This window comes from Spea bombifrons, chromosome 13, assembly GCF_027358695.1.
Source record: "Spea bombifrons isolate aSpeBom1 chromosome 13, aSpeBom1.2.pri, whole genome shotgun sequence".
NCBI classification, from domain to species: Eukaryota; Metazoa; Chordata; class Amphibia; order Anura; family Pelobatidae; genus Spea; species Spea bombifrons.
In genome coordinates, this window is record NC_071099.1 from 16572480 (window position 1) to 16597085 (window position 24606).

At 42.1% G+C, this 24606-nt stretch overlaps 3 protein-coding genes across 3 annotated transcripts; 1 reads left to right on the top strand and 2 right to left on the bottom strand.

Annotated features, from left to right (window-relative positions):
* Positions 1-280: 280 nt before the first annotated feature.
* Positions 281-1755, bottom strand: LOC128471320 (eukaryotic translation initiation factor 1-like). Its single transcript, XM_053453235.1, has 4 exons — positions 1605-1755; positions 799-962; positions 608-709; positions 281-465 (listed from the first exon to the last, which is right to left on the bottom strand). The coding sequence occupies exons 1-4, from the start codon at positions 1633-1635 to the stop codon at positions 421-423; spliced, it is 342 nt and encodes a 113-aa protein (XP_053309210.1). The 5' UTR covers positions 1636-1755; the 3' UTR covers positions 281-420.
* A 2698-nt stretch (positions 1756-4453) lies between these two features.
* On the bottom strand, positions 4454-5738 carry LOC128471110 (eukaryotic translation initiation factor 1-like). Its single transcript, XM_053452971.1, has 4 exons — positions 5583-5738; positions 4953-5116; positions 4759-4860; positions 4454-4638 (listed from the first exon to the last, which is right to left on the bottom strand). The coding sequence occupies exons 1-4, from the start codon at positions 5611-5613 to the stop codon at positions 4594-4596; spliced, it is 342 nt and encodes a 113-aa protein (XP_053308946.1). The 5' UTR covers positions 5614-5738; the 3' UTR covers positions 4454-4593.
* Positions 5739-9985: 4247 nt separating this feature from the next.
* LOC128471214 (keratin, type I cytoskeletal 47 kDa-like) lies at positions 9986-14565 on the top strand. The gene is made up of 9 exons (XM_053453100.1): positions 9986-10391; positions 11523-11651; positions 11754-11836; positions 12062-12218; positions 12449-12610; positions 12802-12927; positions 13069-13289; positions 13625-13659; positions 14092-14565. Exons 1-9 carry the CDS (start codon positions 10149-10151, stop codon positions 14211-14213), a joined length of 1278 nt encoding a protein of 425 aa, XP_053309075.1. The 5' UTR covers positions 9986-10148; the 3' UTR covers positions 14214-14565.
* Positions 14566-24606: the final 10041 nt, after the last annotated feature.

Consider the following 24606-nt stretch of genomic DNA (forward strand, 5'->3'; position numbering starts at 1 on the left):
CTGTGGACCTGGGCAGTTCGAGCATATCAGAAATTTCACGGACAGACATCCGAGAAAGATGGCATCCTATGATGTTCCCACGTGTAAAGTCACTGAGCTCTTTACCACCCATTTTACTGCTGCTGGTGGTCTCTGGAGATGACATGTCAGCCTTTTCACCCCCCTCCCCCACTGCAGCAAGCTATGAGTACCCTTGAAAGACAACATCAAGAATTAGGAGGAGAGGTGTCCCTTGACAGATACCTAGATTGTATTAACCCAGCAGAATGATTATACATGGTACAATTTAAAAGGTTTATTATAGTCCTTAAGGTCAACAAGGTATACACAAAACAAAATATTTAAAATCCTGCCACGTGTCGGAGTCCTTATGCATTTCCTAGGGTTCCTTTGGCAATGTAAAGCAGAAAGCCTGGAAAGTTAAAATCCATGGACCTTCAGTTGGTCATCCTTACAAAGGCCGACCTGCGGGAGATACAGAGATTAAGATAACTATTCCAACATCATGCATAATTCACAGAGCCTACCACTACAGTAGCCATCGTATTATACAATAGCAGCCAGTAGTGGAGCCTACAGAAATTTTAGCAAAGGCAAAAGATCTTACCTCCGTAAGGAACTGGCACGCATTCTTACGCTGATCTCCCTGAAGCTGGATCACCTCTCCGTATTCTGGATGGTCAACCACAGTACCATTGCAAGCAAACTTCTGTAATTACAATTAAGGATTGCCGAGTGTAAGCACGAGCCGTCTGATGCGCAAGCGGTCAGTGCGTAGGATAAACACAAATAAACTACCTTTTTAAAGGCTTTAACTAGTTTCTTCTTGTCGTAGTCATCAGATATGCCTTGAACAGTTGTAAGGGTCTTCCTGCCGTTTCTCTGTTGAATCCTTATATGAATGGAATCCTCTGTCCCGGCTGGGAGCCAGTCATCACCCTTACTTGCATCAGCAAAGGGGTCTGCAATAAACAGGGAAGCATAAACACAAGTTAAGCAGAGCAGAAATTAACCAGTAAAGTTCTTTAGCATTTAACACCCCCAAAAAATACAAAGTTATATATAATCGAATCATTAAGTTATCAGGGGATGGAACATTCCTACAAAGAGTTACAGACTCTGTAACCATAGAAGGCGAGGGGCGTTGATAAACGAAACAGGCGTGGCATTACCGAGTCCCGCCCACCTGCGTCATGACGCAAGCCAAATATTGGCTTTTCGCCAAGAAACTGGGAGCCAACGGCCGCCATCTTAGAACCGCCACAGAAACACCGGCTCTACCGAGACAGCCCCAAACCGGTACAGGGTCATTACAAACGTCCCCACGATAAACGCGGACGTCGTAAATTGTTTATAGTTCTACGTTTAAATAACACGAAACCACAGGACATTAGTAGTTAATACGTTACTTCATAGAGCACCGAGAACGAAAAAAAAAACAAAAAACACCAAAACAAAACTCAGCCGGTAGTTAGTGATATAAGTGTTAAGGTTAACGTTATATTAAGCGCATTAAAGCGTAGCGGAACCGCGTAACACCAAAACCACGGTTAAAAAAAAAAACCAAAAAAAAAAAAACCAGTGAAATAGACTAGGGGACTCACCGAAAGCCTGGAGGTTCTGGATAGCTGACATACGATAGGATGGGATTTTCTCGGTGGGGACGACGGCGGCAAAGCTCGGTTACAGAAGGTTTCTGAGACGGGTACAGCTACAGAGCTCAGGGAACACGTACACGACTTAATGGCTGCGCTACCTTATATACCCTCAGCTAGGGCACTGACGTCAGCACGCACCAGGGCCCGCCCCATGAGCGATGCTTGTTTATGATTGTAGGAGTTTATGGGTGGGACTGCGGCAGTAGCCGCCATGTTGCTAATGGGCTGAAATATTAAACGTTTCCTTGAAATAGTATAACCGTGACCCGTGTGTGATCTTTTTGAGATTCCATAAAAATGCTCATTTCGTGGGTTTAATAAACCGTGTTTTCTATGTTCTTGTTTTATATTTATATAATTATCTCTCGGCCACTACAAGTAAACAGATCATCCAACAGCATTGTGATTCAGCTATCATGGCCCCCACAGCCCTGGTGTGGTCGCAGCACTGGCCTATATGCTATATGTCTGATATCGGCCTTCAATACACAAAATATATACTCAACATGGCCATCTGATCCCATGAGCTATACCTATTCCAGTAGACAACGGGTCAATTAACATCAGATCCGCATATAAAGGAAAAGTAAACATTAGTTATAGGTGTCGCTATTGTGAATTGTCGTTTATAGGCATATTTGGGTGCGTCATTCTTGTTTTGGTGCTTGTAGATCCTTCTATGGGGTTTTCTTAGCCTGTGACCCTAAGCGCCTGTCATTGAAATGACATGTTGTCTAAATCTCTTTACTTAAATTATTATTATTACTATTATCTTAATTTGTGTTCCCGTTACGGATATCTGATCGGTTCTGTATTTCGGTAGTTTTGCCCAAACTAATAATGGCTGCCCGTGTCCTAGTGTGTAAGGGGAGGGTTCCTGCGGGGTAAGGGAGGATTTCCCTTTGCAGATAATATTACGCGAGCAAACAAATGACTTCCGCTAAATGAGGTCATCAGCAATTATGTAAGACTGTTGGACACATTTTGCATGTTGTCTCGTGTTGTGGTTACGACGTCCCGTATTTTGGGCACGTTTAGAAGCTATTGGGACCGTTAGCCGTAACGGCAAAGAATAAAGAAATTCAACTTGGTTTGAAAACAAACTAAATATTCTTTTCATGGGTGTCTATGTGATCCTGTTTTCCAAGCATGATTTACACTCAGTGATCACTAGAGTTGTGTGCTGCCTTGGCCAGACATTAGACACGAAGGGGTGGTTTTTGCCAGATCCAAAATATTTTTTTGTTTTTATTTCCTTTTATTTGCCAACCAACCCCCCAGTTATGCACATCTGCCCCATTGCTTGCTACTCTGCCCCCAAGATATGCCTTATACCTGCCTATATGCCACTCTCTCTATGATATGGCTTTTAACCCCCATTATGCCACTCTGCCCACCCCCAGAAATGCCTGTTCACCCCATATATGCCACTGCCTACAGGAATGCCTTATATATGCCACTCTGCCCCCCCTGACCTAATGCTTCCCCAGACCCTTAAGTCGCTGCCAAAAAAATTACCTTTGTCTAATGGGGGCAGCTAGGGAACATCTGCACGACATGTGCTGACAACCTCTGCTGAAGGTTATGGAACCCCAGTGATCCATCACAAAAGTCTCAGCATTGGATAGTAGCGGAGGTTGTCCACATTGCTGCGGAGAACGTATACCCAATTCGCACAAACTCCGTGTCACATGGGCATAGAAGCCCAAGAGGAAGCACAGGCCGCAGCGGAAGTTGTCACGCAGACACCCACTGGCTGCCGAGCAGGATCCAGGTGCCCTGCAGGGGATCTGGACCTTGTTGTAACACGTCTATTTGAGGCCCAATTATAAGACCTTGAATGTGACATTTGCCCTGGAAAAAGAAAAACCTAGTCTTATATCTGAGCAAATCTGGTTCTAGGATTTCAGGGGCAACAGCCCCACTAGTACAGGGAATGTAGTTAAGATTAGCAAAACACAAAGAGCCTTCAAATACATAACTGGATTACCAATAACCTTTATTGATTTAACAGGGAAGGTAAAGGACAAAAAAAAATAAAAAATTGCAATCCAGTTTCAATGGAAAGAAAACCCCCCAAAGACTACTGGGTTAAAAATAAATACAATAACAAAAAAGCTTTTCCATTATACAATGTGCCGCGTCGGCGTTTCCCCTTGAATACTGCATGCACCATCCAAACACTTCCTTAAATCATACGGTTACTCTGCAATCTCCCATCTGTACTTTATTGTCTGGCCAGCACTGGGCCATATGCCAGGCAACGGGATGTACCTCACCTGCACAGCAAAGGTTTATCAACTTGCAAGCCATATCTTTCCTAAACAAGGCATTTTAAAGAGCTCTGAACTGGCTAGCAAGCAAGGCTACAGAGGAAAGGTGATGTAAGTCACCTTTCCTCTGTAGCATTGCTTGTTAGCCAGTTCAGAGCACTAAAATGCCTTGTTTGGGCTATACCACGTTGTGCCCCCCCCCATCTCTGTGTGTTTAAGCTATCACTTTGTGATAGACGTTACTGTGGACCTGGCCAGCTGGAGCATGTCAGATTTCATGGACAGACACCTGAGAAAGATGGCATCCTATGATGTTCCCACATGTAAAGTCACCGAGCGCCTTACCACCCATTTTACTGCTGGTGGTGGTCTCTGGAGATGACATGTCAGCCTTTTTATTTTCTTTTCCCTACACCTGTGAGCACGCTTGAAAAAACAAAACAAAAAAATAACCTTAACTAGGAGAGGTGTCCCTAGACAGATACCTAGATTGTATTAACCCAGCAGAATGATTATACATGGTGCAGTTTAAAAGGTTTATTACAGTTCTTAACATCAACAAGGTATACACAAAACAAAGTACTTAAAATCCTGCCACGTGTCGGAGTCCTTATGCATTTCCGAGGGTTCCTTTGGCAATGTAAAGCAGAAAGCCTGGAACGCTAAAATCCATGGACCTTCAATTGATCATCTTTACAAAGGCCGACCTGCAGGAGACACAGATATTAAGAGAACTATTCCAACACTATGCATAATTCACAGAGGATTTCCTTAATGAAAGTAGGAATATAGACTAGAAAATGTTTAGCAAAGGCAAGAGATCTTACCTCCGTAAGGAACTGGCACGCATTCTTGCGCTGGTCTCCCTGAAGCTGGATCACCTCTCCGTATTCTGGATGGTCAACCACAGTACCATTGCAAGCAAACTTCTGGAATTACAATTAAGGATTGCCGAGTGTAAGTACGAGCCGTCTGATGCGCAAGCGGTCAGCGCGTGGGATAAGGAACACAAATAAACTACCTTTTTAAAGGCTTTAACTAGTTTCTTCTTGTCGTAGTCATCAGATATGCCTTGAACAGTTGTAAGGGTCTTCCTGCCGTTTCTCTGTTGAATCCTTATATGAATGGAATCCTCTGTCCCGGCTGGGAGCCAGTCATCACCCTTACTTGCATCAGCAAAGGGGTCTGCAATAAACAGGGAAGCATAATACAAGTTAAGCAGAGCAGACAGTAACCAGTAAAGTTCTTTAGCATTTAACACCCATAATATATATATCATTCCTACAACAAAGAGTTAAAAGTATCTGTAACCATAAAAGCTGAGGAACGTTGACAAGCGGAAGTATTACCCAACCCCGCCCACCTGCGTCATGACGCAAGCCAAATATTGGCCATTACCCAGGAAACTAGGCGCCAGCAGCCGCCATCTCAAAACCACCGGCCCTGAGACAACGCCGAACCAGCATAGGGTAGCTACAAACGTCCCCGTGTTAAACGCGGACGTTCTCGTAACGCACCGAGAACAAACAAAATCAACCGGTAATCCGTGAGGAGTGTTACCGTTATATTAAGCAAATTAACGGGTAACGGGGCCGCGTAACAACAAATCCATCCCACGGCTCCCAAAAAAAATAAGCGTGCGGTGACTCACCGAAAGCCTGGAGGTTCTGGATAGCTGACATACGATAGAACGGGTTTTGCTTTGTGGGAACGGCGGCGAAGCTCGGTATCAGCAAGTTTCTTAAGCGCGTACACGATGGTTCTGTCTTCTGCGCTACCTTATATACCCCCCAGCTCAGGCACTGACGTCAGCACGTACAAGGGTCCGCCCAATGAGCGCTGCTTGTTTGTGATTATGGGAGTTTATGGGTGGGACTGAGGCAGTAGCCGCCATGTTGCTAGTGGGCTGATAGATTAACCTCTTCAGGACCAGTCTATTTTTGCCATGTTTACAATAAATGCCCAGGGCAGTTTTTGTGGTTTTGCTATGACTTTATTTAACTCTAATTGCCCACTAACTCATTTAGTGCACATACATATTTATTTTTGGCACTTACAGGGTTAAATATGAATGACAGGCATTGCTGTTTCTAAGCAAGATTTTTTTTTTAAAATGTATGCACCCCAACAGGGGCCACAAAAAAAAGCTGCTTAACAAAAGTATATATATATATATATACTAAGGCGCGCACTGACAGTGGTACAGCATAACACCTATCACTATATACTGAGGCACGCACTGACAGTGGTACAGCATAACACCTATCACTATATACTGAGGCACGCACTGACAGTGGTACAGCATAACACCTATCACTATATACTGAGGCACGCACTGACAGTGGTACAGCATAACACCTATCACTATATACTGAGGCAAACATTGACAGGGGTACAGCATAACACCTATCACTATATTCTGAGGCAAATATTGACGGGGGTACAGCATAACACCTGGGTGGAAGGACTGATCAATGGGGTGCAGCAATGGCCTGTGAGATTAAAATGTTATGAATCTTTGTAAATGTTTGGAATCCTCGCAAGGCCCTATGATGTGGCTCAGAGAAGCTGCCGATTGTGAAGGAGTGTTGGTGTTTACTTTTTTTTCCAGGTTTGCTAAATCCTGTGATGGACATGACAAAACAGCATGAAATGAAACCCTCAACCTTCTGCCTCCAAAGATGAGCGTGTGTCATCTATATGTTGTGGCATCTTTGACTTGGGTTTAAAGTTCTATATATTTCAGATATCTTGTTTGTGGATAATGCTTTCTGGTCTGAAAGAATCGCTAATAACAACTGGATTATATTTTTTACAGATATAATATGTTGCCCATATTGCTACAGTGCTACATAATAAATAATAAATAAATCAATAATTAATAATACATTTAAAGCTTTTTAACCACTAGATTTCACTATCTTATCTAGTGTAAAAGTGTTTTATGTTTTGCAAGCACTAGAGGTCACAGGCATTCACCTTATCCTGTCTAAAAATGTTGTACGCTTTGTATCCACTAGAGGGCCAATGTATTCTTCCTTCTGTTATAAGGCATCCATCAGAGTGGTATTTCCCTAGGGACTCTCACCCAGTCCCACACTCCCCCTGCATCTCTACCATGAATAGGGACATGTAACACAGGGGTTAGATGAATTTGTAGTTCCTTAGTATTATGAGGGTCCCTAGGGAAAAAATAATATTTTATTTTCAAACAAGGGGCCCCTAGGGAAGACAAATAGGCTTTATTTTTACCCTGGAGGGATTTAACAAGCTATATAAATCAATAAATAATACTAGAAGTCTTCTTTTCTTTTTTTGAGTATGTTTCTCTTCCTATTATTCTGTCTAGAACATCAGTCTGGGACCAGTAAATAATTTACTATTATATGGCTGTATGTGTTTGGATATATGTGGATACAATAGACCTCTAGTGGTTCTAATGTATGAAAGAAATGTATATGAATGTAAATTAGTATAATTTGATTCAAATAGTCCCCCAGCTGTCACTCACCTTCATACCTTACATCTATAATCAAAAATCATAGATTTTACTGTAAGCTCTCTAAAAGATAAATATAAAAATCTTTTAGCAGTTTGTTTCCTTGTGTATTACTTTCAAGGGTTAATAATTCCAAGGAGCATATTGACACCTTTTATAAAAATGATGCCAGGAAATTGGTTTTATTATATGAAACCATTAAAGTCAATGACTCCCATTGACCTAGGACTAACTATAATGTATGTTCTCGGACATTGTGAAAACACATTTTTTTATGGTTTTAGTATCCTGGGTGCATCGTAGACACATCGATGAAAGGGAACCTACTGGTTTCTCCGGTTCTTACTAAAAAAACCCTGACCTGCTAATACCTGTCTAAACAGGTTGGGTCACTCATCAAATGACCTCTCTTGTTGTTATCTGCCATTCTTCATCAGGGTTCCCCTCCCAGAAACGTAACAGATTTCTCCTTTGTTGAGATAATTGTTTGGAATGATAAGTGACTTCTTCATTCCATAGCTAGCAAACAGTCTTTATAGCAACATGAGATCAACCTTGCTATATATTCAAGGGATACAATGTAAGCTGTTGATTCCCATGATGTTTATGAAGTCATTTTCTATCATGGCTGAAAGCAAGTGAAATTGGTCTTAAAAGAACAGAGAGTTCTGTCAGAGGACAAGGACAACACAAGCCCATCATTTCTGCTTCTCGCAGTGGTCAACCTCAAAAGATGACTCCCGATGATTGGGGAGACTTCATATTGCAAGGGAGCCTAGCCTGGTTCTCATGTGGCTTAACAGGCTGTTCCTGGGTCAGGTTCCAACTTGACTCATACTGAGCAACCAGGTGTCTCCCTCACCTCTCGTAGTTGCAGCAATATTTAATTAGAGAGACCATTGGGAGCCTCCATCACAACACCGGCAGCAACTGTCTTAGAAACGGAGCTTTGTGCTTGTCCCACAGACAATATATAAATATAACTTGTTTTGAAGCGACGGTTCTTTAACGTATCCTCCGGGTTTCGTATTTCTTGTAGGCATCTGCTTTTCATTCTGAAATGATGTCCTTACCGCTAAAAGGCACTCACACCCTGTATGATTGACAGTCTGCAAGTCTGCTGTCCAGAAATACACAGCCTTTGGCTACAGCACTTCTTAAGAATTAGCGAGGTTAATGCAACATCCTCATAAAAGAATACTAGCTGTGCTGCTTATACTCCTCGCAACTTGAGGTTCACTCAAATACCTGGCGCTCAGGGTAGGGCTTTAGTTAAAAAGTAGCAGTAAGTCATGGAAAGATGACCTGACCGCTCCTTTAAACCCCCGATAATAAAAAGTATATTATTAGGGATGGATTACTTGGGCTTGTCACTTTCCCAAATCTTGTTTTGTCCAGTATGCTTAAAAAATTCTGTACAATCGTACTCAGAGTAATCAACAAACTGATAACTGAGAACGTCTTTATGATCTGGGTGCCCGAAGGCAGCCGCCTGGGATGTCTGGTGCCCAGGAGACACATCTACACCGAGTTGAGTTCAAAGTTGAGTCAATGAGTAGAAAAAAAGAGCCAAGACCAAGTTTTGTCGGAGTGTGCCACTATTTTCACCGCATATGCATGTATTTGTATTATTAATAGGAGTTATGAAGCCAGAGGGCATCACTAGGAAGCACCAATATCGGGTGACATGAACAACCAAACAGGTTCTACGGCACAGACCGGTGTGACGAGATGCGGGGGCTCTGCTGGTTCTTTAGCTAATGATTGTCATTAAAATTTTCCGGTGCTAGATGCGGACAGTTCAGGCCAGTTACATATCTGTGCTATGTTTTAGAACATGTATATCGAACCTGCATTGGTTGGAATACAAGTAGAGTATTGGCCCCCCAAAAAATGGGCCACATTATTAAACGTTGACCTGTATTAAAATATAAAGTTTTATGACATTTAAGAAAAAGTGAATCTCCTAATCCTATAAGCTGGTCAACCCTTTAAATATATTTGTTGTTAAAAGGTCCCAGTGATCCAGTTCTATCTCTAGATTGTAAGCTCATTGTACCCATGGTACAGCGCTACGGAATATGATGGCGCTAAATAAAGCAATAAATAATAATAAAAATGTTAAGCGCTACAGCCACGTTAGGATTCAATATATGGCCATTTAGTGTGAAGGAACTCCCAAGGCGCACACACACACGTTATATCTTTTTTTTAATAAAAGTTATTAATTTTAATTAAAGTTTAATTAAAATTTGATACATCCCATAGTTTGCAGAACAGGTTGAGATTAAAAGTGACGGGCTTCATTCATTTTGTTTCACATTCGTTTTTTTCAAGAGATCTTATTTAAAGGGGTCGTATGGTAGTCATCGATATGTTTTCATTCAATTTATTAAGCAAAAATTTGCTTGATTTGGGTGCTGTTAAAAAAAAGGTCCCCTCCGAAAATTCAGTGAGTTTTTTTCCATGGATAAAACCTTGTGAAACAGGAATTTCCAGGATTCATCTGATAACAGCTCTCCCGCATGCTCACATGAAGGAATTTTCTTTTTGTGCAAACATTCAGGTGGTTGTGCGGGTTCCCCCGCTGTAGATACGGTTACAGACCCACCCCTTGGATGGGGTATATAAGACAGGTAAAGGGGAGGCTAAGGTATCCAGCTCATCCTCCAAAGCTCCGTTATTCCAAACTCCTCTTATAATATCTACAGCGCCGACATGAGCTTCTCCAGCCGAAGTCTTGCTCAGTCCATGCGTTTCGGAGGGGTGGGCTCTGGGGTACACCGGGCCCGCAGTGTCGCAGGAGGTGCTGGCAGCGTCAGAATGTCCTCCGTAAGTGCCAGCTCGGTCAGCTCTGGCACCGGAGTGGGGTTTTACGCCCAGGAAAGTGTGGTCTTACAAAACAACGGCAAAGAGGTCATGCAGAACCTGAACGATCGCCTGGCTTCCTACTTGGAACGAGTGAGTACACCTGTGCTGTTTGGGGAGCACTTAACAGACACCCCTAACGGAGCGTACGTCATAAATAACAGAGGAGTCTTATTCTGTTCTAGATTAGAACTTTAGATATAAACATAGCTTCATAAGACCCTCCATAACGTCTCCTATTACTCCGTATAACCCTTCCCTACGATACCCCCTATTACTCCATATAACCCTTCACTACGATACCCCCTATTACTCCATATAACCCTTCCATATGATACTTCCTATTACTTCATATAACCCTTCTCTACGATACCCCCTATTACTCCATATAACCCTTCCCTACGATACCCCCTATTACTCCATATAACCCTTCACTACGATACCCCCTATTACTTCATATAACCCTTCCCTACTATACCCCCTATTACTCCATATAACCCTTCCCTACGATATCTCCTATTACTCCATATAACCCTTCCCTACGATATCTCCTATTACTCCATATAACCCTTCCCTACGATACCCCCTATTACTCCACATAACCCTTCCCTACGATACCCCCTATTACTCCATATAACCCTTCCCTACAATACCCCCTATTACTTCATATACCCCTTCCCTACGATACCCCCTATTACTCCACATAACCCTTCCCTACAATACCCCCTATTACTCCATATAACCCTTCCCTATGATACCCCCTATTACTCCATATAACCCTTCCCTACGATACCCCCTGTTACTCCATATAACCCTTCCCTACGATACCCCCTATTACTCCATATAACCCTTCCCTACGATACCCCCTGTTACTCCATATAACCCTTCCCTACGATACCCCCTATTACTCCATATAACCCTTTCCTTACCATACACCCTATTACTCCATATAACCCTTCCCTATGATACCCCCTATTACTCCATATAACCCTTCCATACGATACCCCCTATTACTCCATATAACCCTTCCCTACGATACCCCCTATTACTCCATAAACCCCTTCCCTACGATACCCTCTATTACTCCATATAACCCTTCCCTACGATACCCCCTATTACTCCACATAACCTCTCCCCTTCACCCCTTCTTATAACCCTGTCACTTTATTACTCTATCACTGTGTCTTGGTCCAGATATTCACAGACTGCCCTTTTTCTCTGTAGGTTCATTCGCTGGAGAAAGCCAACGGTGAGCTGGAACTTAAAATCCGTGAGTTTTATGAGAGGAAAGCTGCCAGCGGGAAACAGGATTTCACACACTACTATGACGCCATCAACCAGCTGAGCGCCCAGGTAACTCCTACAGCCGTGTACCTGTTCCATAGAACGCTTCGCGCCGGCGTTAATGTAACAGTTGTCGTTTTATGTGAAATCCTGTCCTCTTCTTGCCCTTAGATCCTCAATGCCTCCATTGATAACGCCAGGCTGGTCCTGCAGATCGATAATGCCAAACTGGCTGCGGACGACTTCAAAATGAAGTAAGCACCGGAAAGGATTCCCTCTATTATGTTTCCTTTTGATGTATAAGTAAAGCGGACAATACGTGACACTAATGATGGCAAATGGTAAAGAGGGCGTTAATTGCCTACTTGGGTTTAGGGTGGTGGATGAGCTCAAAACTCTTACCTTCTGAACATATAGATTTTGCTATATTTTTTGATATATTTTTTTTTTGAGTTGGTGAACGCTATCTTCTTTTGTAGGTATGAGTCCGAGCACGCCATGAGGTTTGGCGTGGATAGTGACATTGCGGGCCTACGAAAGGCACTGGATGAGCTGACTATTAACAGGTCAGACTTGGAGCTAGAGATCGAAGGCTTGAAAGAAGAGCTCGTTTTTCTGAAGAAGAACCATGAAGAGGTAAAAAGTGAACAAAAAAAAAAAAGGAAAGCCCAAATGTAGAATGGTCTTGATGGAGTTGATGGAGGGAATTGTAACAAAATTACCTCATAAATTCTTTGCATTTGAATTTATAAACAAAATCTAGGCCTAGAGTTTGGTCATGGTAGAGATTTACTAGAGGGTAATTTGTTTTTATTTCTTCCCGTTGGTCTTGTTTGCAACCATAACCATATCTCCTTCTTCACCAGGAACTCTTGAATGTGAAGGATCAGGTCGGAGGTAATGTTAACGTGGAACTGGATTCTGCCCCACCGGTCGACCTGTCGAAGATCCTTGCAGAAGTGAGGGAACAGTACGAGACTATGGTCGAGAGGAACCGTCAAGAAGTAGAGATGTGGCACAGATCTCAGGTACTTGGAGGAAAAGAGTGTGAGGGGAATATATCCGACTTTGAGCTAAAACTCTCAGCTAGAGAAAGCAGGTTTATAAGGTCAGGCCCACCACAAGCCCAAAGTTCTGTATCATGTTTTAAGCATTAAATAATTAGATTAAGACTCCTTCTGGGTTGTCATGTTAAATATCATTGAAATTCTTTCCACAGTGTGACAATCTGAATAAGGAAGTCGCAAACAACGATTTTGCTCTCCAGACATCAAAAACAGAGGTCACAGAAATGAAACGCACCGTACAGAGCCTACAAATCGAGCTTCAGTCTCTCCAGCATATGGTTCGTATCTATATGAATTTCCACTTGTGAGAATGTTTTTGGGGTTTTTTTATCTGGCATTTACATAATGTCATTGTGTCTTCTCACTCCTCTGCATTTCGTGCTTGTTTGGTCCTTATCCATGTTTTGCAATCTGTCTAGAAACACGCAATGGAGGACACGTTATCGGAGACAGAGGCTCGGTACGGAGCTGAACTGGAGCGTCTGCAAGCGTTGATCTCTCAGATTGAGCTGGATCTTCAAAACGTGAGGTCTGACTCAGAGCATCACTCTCTGGAGTACCAACGGCTCTTGGATGCCAAAACCAGACTGGAGATGGAGATCGCCACCTACAGGCGCCTGCTGGAAGGAGAGGATTCCAGGTTATTAGTCTCTAAATATTTATGTGAAGTCGGGAACTCTGGTTACAGGATAGTTTGTAGAGGACCAATATATTAGAAGAGTTTAAATTCCAGACACATGATTAGAATGAGTTATGTTATTTTTAGATAGATAATGGTAAAAGTGGACATGTCAATAAAATTCCATATTTTTTAGCAAACTTCAGTAGTTAACGTGCGTCCTTCTCTTTATGTAGTTGTGTATAAATTTGTGTCTGTAAGAATTGTATCAGAAAAACTAAAAATATAATACTCTAGGAGATCATTTAGGTCGATAATGTTATTTATTAACTTGTTCTTTTATCTGTCTTCTTCAGCTTCTTGACAGTCCAGCCAACACAAACACAGAAAGGTGAGTTATTGAGGTCGCAGATGTGTCTCTCTCAAGGATATTTAGTGGTTCAGCGGTGGGGATCCTCCAGCGGATCATGCAATCATTTTATGGAAGACAGTAGATTTCAAGGCCGGGGCGTGAGAAATTTGGAGAGGGACAGGTGTTTAGGGTCATACTAGGTAGAATTATGGGTTGAAAAACTTCACAAATGTCTAAAAAATAAAAAAAAAACAAAAAGGCATTTATTCATACCCAGCAGAACTCCTGCCATTATAGCCGTATTTGACAGCCCCTCTAATGGCATAAAGATGGGAGAGGTCCCCCCAATTCAAATAGTTTTTAAACAACTTAGCAAACGTTGTATATTTTATAATATATACAAGCCCCTGGCTCATGGGTACTATGCCAGATGTCACATGTTTTATTGATCTGTTTCTGCTCTATTAACAGCTGTCATCAGCAAAGAAACCATCACGTCTTCCAGCATCAAAAAGGTGAAGACCGTAGTAGAAGAAATTGTGGATGGAAAAGTTGTATCGGCAAAGGTCGAGGAAATGGTTGAAAAGTCATAAACAATGGGATTTAGAAAATTTAGACAGTCGGTGGATGGAGGTTATGGAGAAAACTAGAATAAACCATTAGTGGATCTCATTGACCACAGCATCAACGGTCCAGCTCAGCTAATACCCAAGAGTGTAGGATTTTCGGTACATCCATATATAACTGCTGGTCATTAATTTTGGGGAAGAACACGCCTAAGCTACCATTGCTCATTGGAAGAGATAACTAAGTTCTTCTAGGTGTTCCTTGATCTATCTTCATTAGCAGTAGAAACATATGGGAACCCACCACGGGTGTTTATTGTCCTGGTTTTAAGATGCTGTAACATAACAACACGCCAAAAATAAAGAATTTATTGTTGCACTTCTTTGGTCAGTTGTATGATTTCACAACACATGCATGCTGTCAGTTGAACAAATACCCTCACAGAAGGAAAGAGTTAAATGTAACATTCACAGGAGAAATCGTAGAAGAAGAAGCCATAGTTTAAGATTTGAGGGTCAGAGGTTTGGGATGTAATGTAAGAATGTGTTACTATACAGAGAGGGTGGTAGATACGTGGAACAGCCTCCCATCAGAAGTGGAAGAGGCTAATACAGTGGGGGGAACCTAAACATACATGGGACAGGCATACAGGTAACAGGAACCCAAGATGAATCCAAGGACAAGCACCTTTCAAGCACATTGCTTATTACCTTAATTAGTCCCTCTTAAATAAAACTGCCATAAATGGTACAGAAAAAAAATGTTTCACCCTTTCCATCCACTAGGTGGCAATGCTGCATTACGATTGTTCCCGGCATTTTTCCGGGAAAATAAGAATTACCAAACCCCCACAAATAGAAACAAAACAAGGAGGCCCAGAGTGGCCATCAGGCAGTCCCGGACTAATGCCCGGTGGGCCACTGGCCAATAGCCCCACACACTCTGCAGTGTGGGCAGTCTGAGCCGCACGGCGGCTGCACTTACGTCATCACTTAGGTCATCAGGTGGCCACTGTCCTTAAAGTGCCAAGGCTACTTTGTTATTGCTACCCTGAAAGCTAAAGAAAATAAAAAAGCAAAATGCAGCACACGCAAAATAAAAGGCAATAATAAAAGGCTAGTTTAATATATATATATAATTATAGATAGTGTAATATATATATATAATTATAGATAGTGTAATATATATATATTGTGACAAAAGGTGTGGTAAAGTGATAGATGGCAGGTATATTAGACCAGCCTTAGTCAATAGTAGCCTGCTTTAATTAAAATATGTCCCAGGGAAAGATGTTGTTTGTTTACAAACTGCACCACTGGCAGTTTGCAAAGCACGGTGAGGGTCCCTGGGGCGGAGCATCTGGAAGAGCAGGGTGGGCCAGTGCTCCAACAGCACTAATTGATCCAGTCCAGAGCCTGCATTCTGGACAGGAGCTCCACAGGTGTGGACTAAGTAGCAGCTCACCTGTGGCTGATTAATTAGCAGGAAGAGGGTAAAAGGAACTGAGCCTGATTCAGAGAGAGAGGCCATTGTTATGCCAGCTAGGAGAGCTGATGAACTGAGGGGTGGTTTCGCTCTGAAAAGCCATATATTGATGGTAACTTGTGACCTGTTTTGTCCTAAGCAAGTGCTAAAGCAAAGACTGTTATTCTACTTACAACCGCTGCTGTTTATTCCTTTAAAATAAACACTGAAGCTGAGCTGGATGTGTCCTGGGCTTCATTAACCCTAGAAGACTGTGGTTACAGCCAAGATCCTTGACAAAAATCCCAAGGAAAAGGGAGGCCTGTCACAATATATATACTCATAGAGGCAGTGGCGTATTTACCTTTGGTGCTGCCCTAAACCAGGGCAGTGCCACCTGCCGCCCCCCTCCATGCCATTGTCCTTACTACTGGACGTCAGGATAGCTCTCCATAGTGTTAATGGTCCGATGCAGATGCTTTTTTGACCAGCAGGTGGCACTGTTGTATTACATGTTTTAAACTATGTTTAACCCCTTAATGACAAAGCCCGTACATGCATTGTATTCAATGGGTTAAGGGACCGCCCATTGTCCTTAAGGGGTTAATCTAAGTATATATTGATTGAACTTTCTAAGGCTTTTGTCAAAATAACTTTCCTATCATAAAACACATTTAATTATTCTAGAATATGCCATGATTATTGCTGACTGTCAAACAGCGGTCTGCAATTTATGGATGCATTAACACGTACAGGTAAGGTTTGCGTAGGAGACATTGAAGCGTAATAGTTCCCAACACACGTTTATAACATTTTTACAAATACTAAGCCCCCAGCCCTTAAACTGATATGGAATCCATACACAAACAAGTAGGGAACTTAGCCAGGAAGAAGAGCTATGATACATATCACGCTCTACCCTATACATTATGCACATAGTTTGAACATCAGATAATATGCAGCTTGGTTAAGGCATAAGAACTGCCACTGGATGGCAGTGAAAGTATTAGGAATGGATCTACCTGAACATTGAAAAACAGCAGTACTTGTACACGGACACAAGGTGGCGCTCTAAGACTGTGGCATCTGCAGCTTACACGCCATTGGCTATTCATGCAACATAGAACAATGTTGCCTCACCACTCAGTATTTAAACCACTGAGCAGTATATCGCTCCACTCCTGTATTACAGTTTGTCTTTTCTGTAGTCACCAAGACCCACCTCAGTGGTCATTGATCGCTTCACCAATCGCTTCACCGATCGCTTCACTGAGCACTTGGATATGGCTTGCGATAATGTGCTCTGCCTCAGTAGGACACGTGGTGTTGGGTACAGCGTGTTAGATATTCTGCTGGCTCAGCACTGACCTCCATAGCATAAATGGTCTGGTTGGGGATATCAGAGATCTCCCTTGTTTCTGGTCTACAGAGCAGCAGGGCTACAAGGTCCCAATTGCCACATAGGGCAATCCTGGACCTTCTGCTTTCTAACTTTCATCTAGAAACTTATTCTTTGTGAGGGGTACAAGAATCTGTAGGGGTATGCTGTTCCAACATATCATTTTGAAACAGAGTTTCAGGTTTTCTTGCACACAACTAGCTGGGAAACATGCCTATTTATTAACCCTTTCGTGTCACAATTCTCTTCCAGGCACTGCATCTCCTCATAGCTAACGCACACGAACATAAAAAAAATCTAACACACTCACTCTAACATATGCAGTAATATACACTCACTATATCAACTGTATCAACATATGCTAACATCCACATTCACTCACTCTAACATCATTGCACACACACACACACACTCACCCTAACACCGTACACTAACACACGCTCACCCTAACTCAAGATTCTGCGTGTTGTGCTTACCCGCCGCCATATTGGTTTATTCGGTATTCGGTTTGAACAACAAAAATCTGTGTCCGTTTTCATGTTCTTCAGAATACGAATGCACACGTCTTCTTCTAACCCAATGTTGTTCACATACATGCACAGGTTCTTCAACTCTTAGCAAGGAGACCATGTTCAGCATCTCCTGCTCTGCTGGGTGTACCAACAAAAAAGGCGAACACAGTCCCAGTTATGACCTGACAAAAGGACGTACAAAAACGTCAAACATATCCGCATGCACTAGCGAGACCCCAGTACTAACCTGATACAAATAGATCAGAACCATTTGGGCCATCTTGTCTACCTATTATTATTAACAATTTTGGACAATAAGAACCCTGAACCAACAGACGTTTATACATTGACTGTGTTGGAACACATTAATTGGTTCTAAGGAACTTACAGATCATGCCTGAAATATAAATTCAGCTAGTAAACCATTGTCACCATGTAATCAATATATATATATATATATATATTTAACATTCCTTACTGGAAATACTCGTCTGACATTTCATCGTATAAATTGTACAAATTCTTCAGACAACCTCAGGCACGCCTGTCCAACCGGATCAATTCCAGGAATAAGAAATTAATTATTTACATATATTAACCCATTCAAATTTGTATTTTTTTTTTGGGGGGGGGGGTTGCATCTGCTGAGCCATTTCAAAACATTTTTTTGTATGTATTTTGTAAGCTTCTTTTGTGCATAAACTAAATAACCTTAGATAGGTGTTTTTTTAAAATGTATTTGTTGGGTATGCACGGAATTCTTGCTGTGTTTTGTGTACTTATTGGTCATTATTATTCTAGCAGCAACTTGGAATCTGATTTTTTTTTTATAGCTTTTATGCTTTTTATGTTGTACGTTTCTCTATTTTTGTATATATATTTTTTTTTGCTATATATATTAAATTGCTTGAGAGTTTTTTATTCGGGTAAAAATGCAAAGCAGCCCACCCCAAGCATCACACAGCACAAATGTTGAGGTAAAAACAGGACTCAGTTTATTTGGAAACACAGGGGTACTTAAACAGTACAAGGGGGTAATTTACATACAATAGACACAACAAACCACACAAAGTTCTTCATCAGGTCCCCCTTTGCACAAGGCAAATGTATTTGCACTCGGCCCATCTCAGCCCAGTAGAGGGGCGCTATTGTAGTCTGTGGGGAGGATGGTAATCCAGGTGCAAATACTGGTCATAGAGGTCTCTGTCCTGTAAGTCCTGACCCAATGGAGAGTAACACACCACACATAAACCCCCTCCCAAAATGCAGTAACCCCAAATCTCTGTCCGAGCTCCACAGTCTATAGAATACTTGTGGAAACGTGGCACTCTGTACCAGGGGGGAAGAAGTAGTCCAAATTGACCCCCCTGTACCCATCTCCCCAAAAACAGAACCCCTTCCAAGGCCAGGGCCCATAGTCTATAGGAAGGAGGCTGACCCTCAGGCACCTCCAGGAGCCCATGGCGCGGAGGCTTCTGTGACAATGATGTAATAGATACTCTTAGTTCTTTACTACAGAGTTACCAGGTCTGCATGGGTACCATCAGGGTTGGGAGAAAGAGGAACTTGCGTCCATCTTGGAATTTTACCTGGAGCTTTCGAGATCAATAGTCCATGCTCCTACACCCTTTGATGTCTATCATATGGTGCGATGGACTGACAGAATGGGTTCGGGGAATCACAAACATATACTCAATGATTTAGCCACACACATTGGTGCAAATACTCACACAATACTCATGCATTATGCAAGGCCAACTCAGTCCAGGAGAAGCTCGCTACGGTTGGCTTTTTCATTATTAAGAGAGTTCAACATTTTCACCTCTCCTGCAAACTCACTGATCAAAAACTGGTATGTTTCTTCAGCATCATATTTAGATGCACATAGTACAAAAAGTATATTGTTACTGTGAGATTTATATTTATTAGTAAATGTTGCAGAAATATAACTATATTGGAAACATGACTGTCCGTGCCCGTATTGTGTTTGAGAAAATGGTACGTGCTCCAGATAAGGCAAGGCATGTTTGTACGATGCTAATTGTCTATATGAGGAATCTGCCCCAAGGAGTTGGGTGTGTTGAGCTGTTTTTGGCTGACATAGCTCTGCGTGTCAGGGCCAAGCCCTTAGGGAAGGGATTGGGAGGAATGTGAGAACCTCGTTTTATTTCCCATGGTACCAAGGAACACCTCTACATTCCAACAGAGAATAGGAGATCTGCAAGACTACACAACATACAGGCGCCATTGGTTGCCTTACATATATGTGTATATATATTACCGTCTCCTTGTTGTGTGTGATACATAAATATAAACTTCAATTCAATAAACTTCAATAAAAGTCAATTCGAGGATGTGTCCTACAGGACAAAAAGATACCAACTTCCAAAAACCCCTTTTGAGGTTACGGACACTAGGCACCAGTGAACGGTTCTGGACACAATTATGGCCATTTATAAGAGAATTCTACTCGAGGACCTTCTAAATGAACTGAAACTCGTTAAAAACCGACTCTTTAATAGTCCATCTCAATGGTCCTATTGGTGTCACCCATTAATAGTGGCAATAACTGACTGGAATTATTAAATATCAATAAATCGGGGTAGAATATTAAATAGTTGGCTTTAGAGTCTGTGCCCTTGAAAGTTTGCCCATTCATTCTGAGATCTTGAAAAAGGGGTAAAATCCTAAAGAATTTCAGGTACAAACCAGGGAGGTTGCTGAGGAATTAAAAGTAGCTAAAATGCTGCCTATGTCCCTTTATGAATGGGGGGAGCCGTGGTCCTAGCAACACAGAAAACCTAATTTTTCATCTTTCCAGGGCCTCTTCGTGATCCACCAACTTTCCATGAGCAGCGTTAGGACATCATATGTCTTACTGGCTAATGGACACCCATCTTTGCCTCTTTTTTGTGCACAATCTTTGATTTGAGAATTGCGCATGCACTAGGTGAGGTCCAATGGAATCTACTCTGCCTTCTAATAAGAAGCCATTCTTTGCTTTTAGGACCTTTAACAAAAGTAAATGAAGTCATAAAATCTCAATAAAACTGGATCCTCGTACCCAGCCCTGCTAGTTCAACTTTCCCCAACTGATCAACCACCATAGGTCACGCAGGACTTATTCAACCGGCACTAAGCCCTTTAATAGATATCAGTGGGGGTCCATCTACCTTTCAGCTATACACGGCAGTGTTCTATAGAACGGAACATTATTTTTGGATGTAAACATTGTCCAGCTTGCACCAGCCGCGTTCTATGCTAGTTATTCCATGTTAGTTTCTGTATTTGTAGAATGAAAACGTCTTTTCTCATAAGGCTCTCTAAAGTCTCTCCTATGGCCAGAGGATGGGTCTGTCGAGTGGCGGCTACTCCCTGCGTGACTCACAGCTTCAGGTGTGCCTGGGCTGCAGGTTCAGCCTAGCCTCTCACACCCCGTGGGAGCGGATTCAATTTCTGCTTTTGTGTGCAGAAGATTAGCAAGCCAAGCGTCTCTCGGGTAATTTACTTTGGAACAGACTTCACCCATGGTGTGTGGCTTCAGTATTTCAGAATAAATCCCTTGTTGGAAAATAGACTTAGGTTTGCAATCCTAGGCTGTGAAATAGAACTACAGAACCATTCTGAAAACTCAGCCCAAAATGCCCAATGTGGTCCAGGGCCAGACTGAGAATGAAAAGCAGCCCTGGAAATACTTGGCTGGCCCACCGGCAAAACTGGTCCACCCCGGCCCTAGTGTGGTCACTTTTGTTAGGGCATTCCGAGTGATTGGCCTGGTTGCTGGTAGTTCTACCAGTCCTTGTTTAGTTACAGAACCAAACTCCCATTGATATGATAGAGGGTTTGGAGACGGACTCCACAAGGCTTTAGATGTCTGCAGGAGAGCTGTGGTTTCAACTCACCGGCTTTACTATGAAGGACCAAACCTGGCATGTTTCTTCTGAGCTGGCCTTATATAATGTATCGTTGATCTCACTGATTAAAAAAGCATTTTATAAATATTATACAGAAACAACCTAACTTTCCTTGCAGGAGAAGCTCATTTGGGTTGGCCATTCCCAATACATAGCAAAGCCCGTGAGTTAAAACTGCAACCATCACACTATTAAATAAACCCCTTTGTCATAACTGTTCGTTTTTTTCATATTTCTTAAGGACAGGTGATTTGAATGTATCAAAATTATTAAAAAACATGAAAACATATTGGCCACACGAGGACAGACACACAGATAGGATGCCCACCATCCCCTCAACTTGCCTTCATGATTCCTGTTGCCTTAAAATGGTAACCTTTGGAATGACAGATAAAATGATACACACTTGATTTATTGCATATTTCAGATCCCATGGGAGGTCTGTAGGATTGATATACTTAGCAGCTGAATTACCCAGTGACGCTCATTAGTGTACACGGCAAAACACTGCAGTGTAAGGTGAAGACGTCTGAATTGTAAGCAGTTACCTTCAAGCCCCCAATGATTGAACTTTTTAGGACATCCCCCAAAAAACCTAGGGTGTCTAGCATCTGTTAAACAAACGTATAGCGAGCGATTCAAGGCCTTGAGAAGATCTGAAAAACAATCTTTTGTGCCTTTGAGGACTGGAGTCATGGAACTCTCAGCTTTTTAAACTAAATTTAGTTAAAAGTAGTTGAGAAGAAGATCTGTTTATCTTCTCTGATCTTCTGTGATTAGTTAGACCATCATTTCCTCTGCAAGATAAATCCTTATGTTTTCCCAACCAAGGGCATACATTGCATGACATCTCACTAACAATAATACCACCATCCATGGGACTACTTACATGTATGCTCAAACCAGATAAATTATTAATTTTATTTATTCTTTTTTTTTAAAAAACGCTTTCCTTCTACATACTTTGTAAGCTTTGTGAACCCTTCAAAAATCTTATTAGTTAGACTCTAAGCTACGGGGCAGAGACCACCTTTCCTAATGTATTGATAGCTATTGTACCCCGATAATAATGTTTGTAGACTACTGGACTTATTATACGTCTGCACATGTTCTACTACTCCTTAGTTAAAGTGCATATGTTAGCACGTAATAATTAAAATATACTAAATATAATAAGTGCAAAGCAGAAACAATCACCTGAGCTCTGCAGTTACATTACCTTCCAATTCAGAGACAATGTGCAGGCTCTAACTTGCACCTCTCCCCTCTCCCTCTTTTTGCCCTGCGGACAGGGTGTCAGTAAATTATTTCGCTGACAAGATAATCCCAGCCTGTCTCTGCCTGTCTGAGCAGAGTTTCAGCATTCCTGGAACACACCCGGAGACACCCTGTCCAACTCGGCTGACACCGCAGAACAAGAGATCTGTAGACCAGAAACATTGGGTTCCGTGGTCCCCCATGGCTGAAGTCACTGATCTCCCTTTAGGGTTCATAAACCGTAGGAGCGCTAATTCCACAATAAACCCTAGAATATAAAATGTATTTGATTGTTGATAAAGTTCCAGCTACTTATACTAACGAGACATTAACTATTTCCAATAGTTAGGTTCTCACTCATCTTGAGAACATGTAGCTTGGAATGTTCAGGAATAACCACCATGTTTCGTGGTTGACCTTGATGGAGTGCAGCTTCTGGGCCACAGATAAGCGGGACAATAACCTTATGGGACATTACATACATAATGTGGGTGATATAAATGAGCAAGCTGTGATTAAAAGTAATGCTTACACCATTTATAGAATGAGAATATGAACAAGAATTCCGCTATTCTTGCACAGGAAAAGAGGTCAACTACTTCTCCGTGAAAAACCCATTTAAAATTGCAAAATGGTACCTTGTACCCTGGCCAACTACATGGGTTTAGGCCCAGCGCTGCATAAACAGTGATACCGGTACAATATGTGCCAACATGCCATGCTGGTTGCTAGGACGATAAGACCACTTTTATTCTTTTAGTGATAATGGCTGATTTTATGTTTTTGTACCCCTTGTGACAGTGGCTGTTTTAACATTTCTGCGGTGCTCGTGTTTAGCTGTAATTTTCTTTTTTCTTTAGATGTCATTCTTTTGCTAGTAGATCACTTTCTACACCCGACGTCTTTTCGTGGGGTGTCTGGCACGTCGGTTGTCGTGCAGGGGTTAAAAACAGCACCATACAGCATTTGCATGAGACTTGGCACTGTTCCTTAAGCCATTTTAATGTTAGCTGAGGCTCTTACGGCTTCTCCTTTCTATGAGAGAGATTGGCACACAGCCATATTGGCGTTTGGGTCCTCCAGAAGCAGCCATTTATGTGGGACACACTGAACTTTATTGTATGGACAAACTGCATACATAGACAATGATAGATTTACCTTCGGCTCTGCCTCGGGCCTAACCCAGGGCAGCCCCGCCTGCCACCCGCTCCGTGCCGCTATGCTTACTTCTAGGGGTTGGGATATGATGTCATATCATGGCGCCCCAATTTTAAATGAGGAACGTCAAGGAAGGATCAGGGATCTCCCTTTTACCATTGATTAGTGATTTTGCAGGGAACCTGAGGCTCCTTGTTATCCGGCAGGGGGGGCATATTTACAGATTCCTATAAAATGTAAAGGTTGCCGGGACATGATCTGGTTCCATATTTAGACACTGATGCACAGGGTAGGCCACCCAAAGGTCTCCCTCTTCTAGGTCAGTGGCTTTTTGCGTCCCACTCATGTAGCCACAGATGGCCAGAAGGCAACCAAACCAGCCAAACAAGTGGCTTTGCATGTCGTTCAATAAAAAAGTTGGAATCTCTCATTTTATCTAGTATCAACATGTTTCTAGTACACGAAAGGGTATAAATACTTTAGGGACAGAATATTGATTTGTAAACCTTGGACTCTACACAAAAAAATTCCACCGACAGTATTTATGGCAATGTGTGGTCTAACCTTCCAATACCAAAAGGGTTAAAATGAATAAATATCTGCATGTTAGAGCTGGGAATGTGATCCATTTGGAGCCAGAAGAAAATAATCCGAGATCAAGGTCTGAAATAAGTAAATACTGTAACTTTTGTTATGGGGAAACTTTTCAGTCAAT

Bases quoted from the DNA above. Each gene is read 5' to 3' on its own strand.
- LOC128471110 (XM_053452971.1), bottom strand. From the start codon at position 5,613: ATGTCAGCTATCCAGAACCTCCAGGCTTTCG. The intron at 5,117-5,582 runs GTGAGTCACCGC...TGTTTATTGCAG, and splicing joins CCAGAACCTCCAGGCTTTCG to ACCCCTTTGCTGATGCAAGT. The intron at 4,639-4,758 runs GTAAGATCTCTT...TGTCTCCTGCAG, and splicing joins CGTGCCAGTTCCTTACGGAG to GTCGGCCTTTGTAAAGATGA.
- LOC128471214 (XM_053453100.1), top strand. From the start codon at position 10,149: ATGAGCTTCTCCAGCCGAAGTCTTGCTCAGTCCATGCGTTTCGGAGGG. The intron at 10,392-11,522 runs GTGAGTACACCT...TTTTCTCTGTAG, and splicing joins TGGCTTCCTACTTGGAACGA to GTTCATTCGCTGGAGAAAGC. The intron at 13,290-13,624 runs GTTATTAGTCTC...TGTCTTCTTCAG, and splicing joins CTGGAAGGAGAGGATTCCAG to CTTCTTGACAGTCCAGCCAA.
- LOC128471320 (XM_053453235.1), bottom strand. From the start codon at position 1,635: ATGTCAGCTATCCAGAACCTCCAGGCTTTCG. The intron at 963-1,604 runs GTGAGTCCCCTA...TGTTTATTGCAG, and splicing joins CCAGAACCTCCAGGCTTTCG to ACCCCTTTGCTGATGCAAGT. The intron at 710-798 runs GTAGTTTATTTG...TTGTAATTACAG, and splicing joins TAGTTAAAGCCTTTAAAAAG to AAGTTTGCTTGCAATGGTAC.